We start from the raw sequence: 3,694 nt of genomic DNA on the forward strand, positions 1-3,694 counted from the left end.
TGGGCCCTAGATCGATCTCAGGTTTGACAATCCAGTTCCACCACCACTTTTCCCTGCATCTCCTAGGAAGCAGGGCTAGCACCGCTCAGGTGCCACTAGAAAAAAGATCCCAACAGAAAGTAGATCAGAGCACTGCTTTCTACACCAAGCAAGCCCCCAAATGGGTGGAAAATGGTAGCCTGACGAAAGCTGGTGCTTAGAGAAGCCGTGCTCTTGCACAAGTCCTCCATCTCCTGGTGCTTTACCAGCCTGCAGCTGACCCACACTGTTGTAACCCGGGTGCCATCCGGCTCTGAATGCCGCGTGTCCTTCATTTCAGATGTCCTCCCTGCCCGTCATCCATGCCAGATGGAGACCTCGGGCAATTTCGATTCTACCACCCCTTTCGAATATGACCTTGGCAGCTTGCTGTGTGAGAATCATGACATCAAGTACGCCAACTATGCCACCACCGTCTTGTACTCCCTGGTCTCCCTGCTCAGCCTCGTGGGCAATAGCCTGGTACTGGGGGTGCTGATAAAGTTTGAGAACCTGGAGTCCCTCACCAACCTCTTCATTCTCAACCTGTGCCTGTCTGACCTGGTCTTCTCCTCCTTGCTGCCAATATGGATCTTGGACTTACACTCAGACTGGGTGCTGGGGGAGTTGCTGTGCAAGCTGTTCAACATGGGCTTCTCCATCAGCCTCTATAGCAGCATCTTCTTCCTCACCATCATGACCATCCACCGCTACCTGTCCGTGGTGAGCCCCATCTCCAGCCTACGTGTCCACACCCTCCGCTGCCGTGTGCTGATGACCACGGCCGTGTGGGTGGCCAGCCTGCTGTCCTCCGTAGGCGACACCATCTTCCACCAGGTGCTGTCGACTGATTGTAAGTATTCAGAACAATGGGCACACCTGGCCTCAGTGTACCAGCACAATGTCTTCTTCCTGCTCTCCATGGCCGTCATCCTCTTCTGCTATGTACAGATCCTCAGAACCCTGTTCCGCTCACCGTCCAAACGTCGCCACCGGACGGTCAGGCTCATCTTCGCCATCGTGACCGCCTACTTCCTCAGCTGGGCTCCCTATAACCTCATCATGTTCCTGAAGACCCTGGTGAAAACTGGGATCATCAAGAGCTGCGAGGTCAGCCAGCGGCTGGACTTGGCCGAGCTCATCAGCCGCTATGTGGCCTTCTCCCACTGCTGCATCAATCCCGTGCTCTACGTCTTTGTGGGGATCAAGTTCCGCAGACACCTCAAGACTCTCCTGCGGCAGTTCTTGCTTTGCCAGCAGCAGCTGTCCAGCCCGTCCCCACTCCCCCAGTCCCCAGGTGCCTTCATCTATGAGGGTGCTTCCTTCTACTGACAGGAGTGATGCGGAGCAGGTGTGAGGGGTATGGACAAGACGTTGTGGAAGATATATCTGTGGGGACCGGTGTCACCTACTGCAGCTGGCTGGTGTGAAAGCACTTTGTGGGTCCTGCTGGTCCTTCCCAGCCGCAGGGAAAAGCGGTTCTTCATGTGAGAATTCTGCATTGCTACCTAGGAAAATGTCTTGTCATTCGTCCTTTCCCTCTTAGATGTGGATTTCTGCTCGGCACTGGGCTCAGGAGTTTGTGAGATGTGGAAAGGTCCTGAGAAAGGAGCATCCATGGAGCTGGGGGGGTGGGGCGGCAGCTCCAAGGTATTGTGTGTTGAACGCCATGCAGGTGGCTGGCGGGGAGCTTCGCCGTCCCTTCCCTGACGGGTCATTCCCTTGCTTTCTTCCCCTTGGAGGTGGCTGGCTCTGCGGTCCTTAGTGGCTGTGGAGGACTTGGTCAAGAGCAGTCATGTCCTCACAGGCAAAGTGGGATGCTGAGGACCCACAAGGGCACTGTGAGGCAATTCTTCACCCCAGCTCAAGCCCCAAGTCCATAAATTGGCCCTGGAATATCCAGTTCCTGCACACCATAACAGAGAAATGAGTGTCATACACGCAACCTCAGGGAATACAAAGACAAGTGAGGTATGTTTGTCTGTCCCGCAGCACCCACAGTCCAGCCTCAAAAGTGTACCTAAGCACCCCTCCCCACCCTTGGTGTAGGCATCAAGGCTGAAGTCTCCCCCCTGTCACCCCATTCTTCCCAGGGGTGCCTGAGCTAACCTCAGCTTTACCCCCACCCACCTGAGTTGTCCTCCTCCCACTTGGCTGATGGTCCCAGCTCTCTTCCCAGGCAGCCACAGCTCTCATAGTGAGGTCCTGGCGACCTCTGCCTGAGGATTTGTCCCCGACACTGGGCCTTACTTCCTTGGCATCTTGCTTCCCCTGCTGCCTTTTGCCTCCAGGCCTTTCACTGCTCTGACCCCTGGAGGTTTCAGAACCCTCAGGCTCCTGGTCACCTGCAGACCAAGTCCCATCACCCCAGAGACTCGCAACCCCACAACCTGGGTCCACGGATTTTCCCCCTCCAAGCCCCCTTTCTCTAAAGGAACATGAAACTTGCCAACACTGCTTCCCTTGCTCCAGGCACCTGCTCCTCTCCCTGCCTCTGGGCCTTTGTCATGTTGACACCTCAAGCACAGGTCCTTCTCTGGGCCAGCTCCCACTTGGGTGGCAGGGACCAGGTACTTGTGTCATCTTCCACTGCCTTCCTGAACATTACCAGGGAGCTGGCTCAGAAGCAGAGCAGTGGGACTTGAACTGGGCACTTGTGTGTAAAACACCAGTGCTGCGAGCAAGCGGCAGTTGAGCCCTCTGTGCTACAACATCAGCCCTGGTGTGTCTTTTTCTTCTTTCCACAACTGTCCACATTACATCTGGAAGACTTTTCTCTAACTCTATCTTTCAAATACATAAATAAATCTTTTTTTTAAAAAAAGAAAGGAAATCTTCCCTGAACATCACTGGTGGTTGCAGGGAAGAAGGGATGGGCTGGCTGCAGACAGTGGAGGAGTTTGGCATGGGGATGGAAGGGAGGTTTGCTCCGCCACCTTTGACATGCATGCATATGTATGTCACACTGCCTTGTCAACACAAAATGTCCATGAGCTAGTGTAGAAGGACACTGTGACCGTTGAAGGTCAGTGAGCACAGGATTACAATTGACAGGGTAATATTTGTACGAGAACAGCTGAGTGGACAACATGTGAATGAGCGCACTTGGTGGAATATACAAAAGAGTTCCAAACAAAAGTAGAGAAACAGTTGATGGGGTTTGTTGATAAGCTCAGTGCCTCCTCCCTTATCCTATATGACCCTCGGTGTATAAAGTCTGATGCCACTAATAAACTTCAGTTTTCGACCATCAGTCAGAGTCCACGCGTGTTATTATCGGCTCCGTGCACCAAGTCCATTGCTGCAGGACAGCGACAAGCTAGTTCATGCGTATTTTTTTGGACTGAGACTCTAGAATCCAGGTGGACACTATATGGTGCAAAAAAAAAAAAAAAATTCAAAATCCATGAGCAGGTTCTCCACATACGCATTCCCACGAAGGTTGTGACGCATCCTTATGTTTTACACTTGCAGCACAGGACACAGTTACATAGATCCCAAAGAGGAATCGCAGGCACGCAGGCCCTCTGGAATTGCAAGTTCCAGCGGTGATGGTCAGAGAGCTTTTCACTTTGTAGAGCTCCGCACTGTCGAAGAGCATGCCGGGAGGCGTAGTCCACGGCCATCTGCTCGTGTGGCCCGATGCGAGCTGTAGGCTCATGCCGCCGAGGAGCAT

The 3,694-nt window shown here is 53.4% G+C and overlaps 1 protein-coding gene across 1 annotated transcript; it reads left to right on the forward strand.

The window, feature by feature from the left end:
- The first annotated feature begins 235 nt into the window (after positions 1-235).
- On the forward strand, positions 236-1,362 carry XCR1 (X-C motif chemokine receptor 1). The gene has a single exon (XM_004581409.2). It carries the CDS (start codon positions 349-351, stop codon positions 1,348-1,350), a length of 1,002 nt encoding a protein of 333 aa, XP_004581466.2. The 5' UTR covers positions 236-348; the 3' UTR covers positions 1,351-1,362.
- Positions 1,363-3,694: the final 2,332 nt, after the last annotated feature.

Source organism: Ochotona princeps, chromosome 21 (assembly GCF_030435755.1).
Source record: "Ochotona princeps isolate mOchPri1 chromosome 21, mOchPri1.hap1, whole genome shotgun sequence".
NCBI lineage: Eukaryota > Metazoa > Chordata > Mammalia > Lagomorpha > Ochotonidae > Ochotona > Ochotona princeps.

What these genes read in the sequence shown, in the direction of transcription:
- XCR1 (XM_004581409.2), top strand. Translation starts at nt 349, where the DNA reads ATGGAGACCTCGGGCAATTTCGATTCTACCACCCCTTTCGAATATGAC.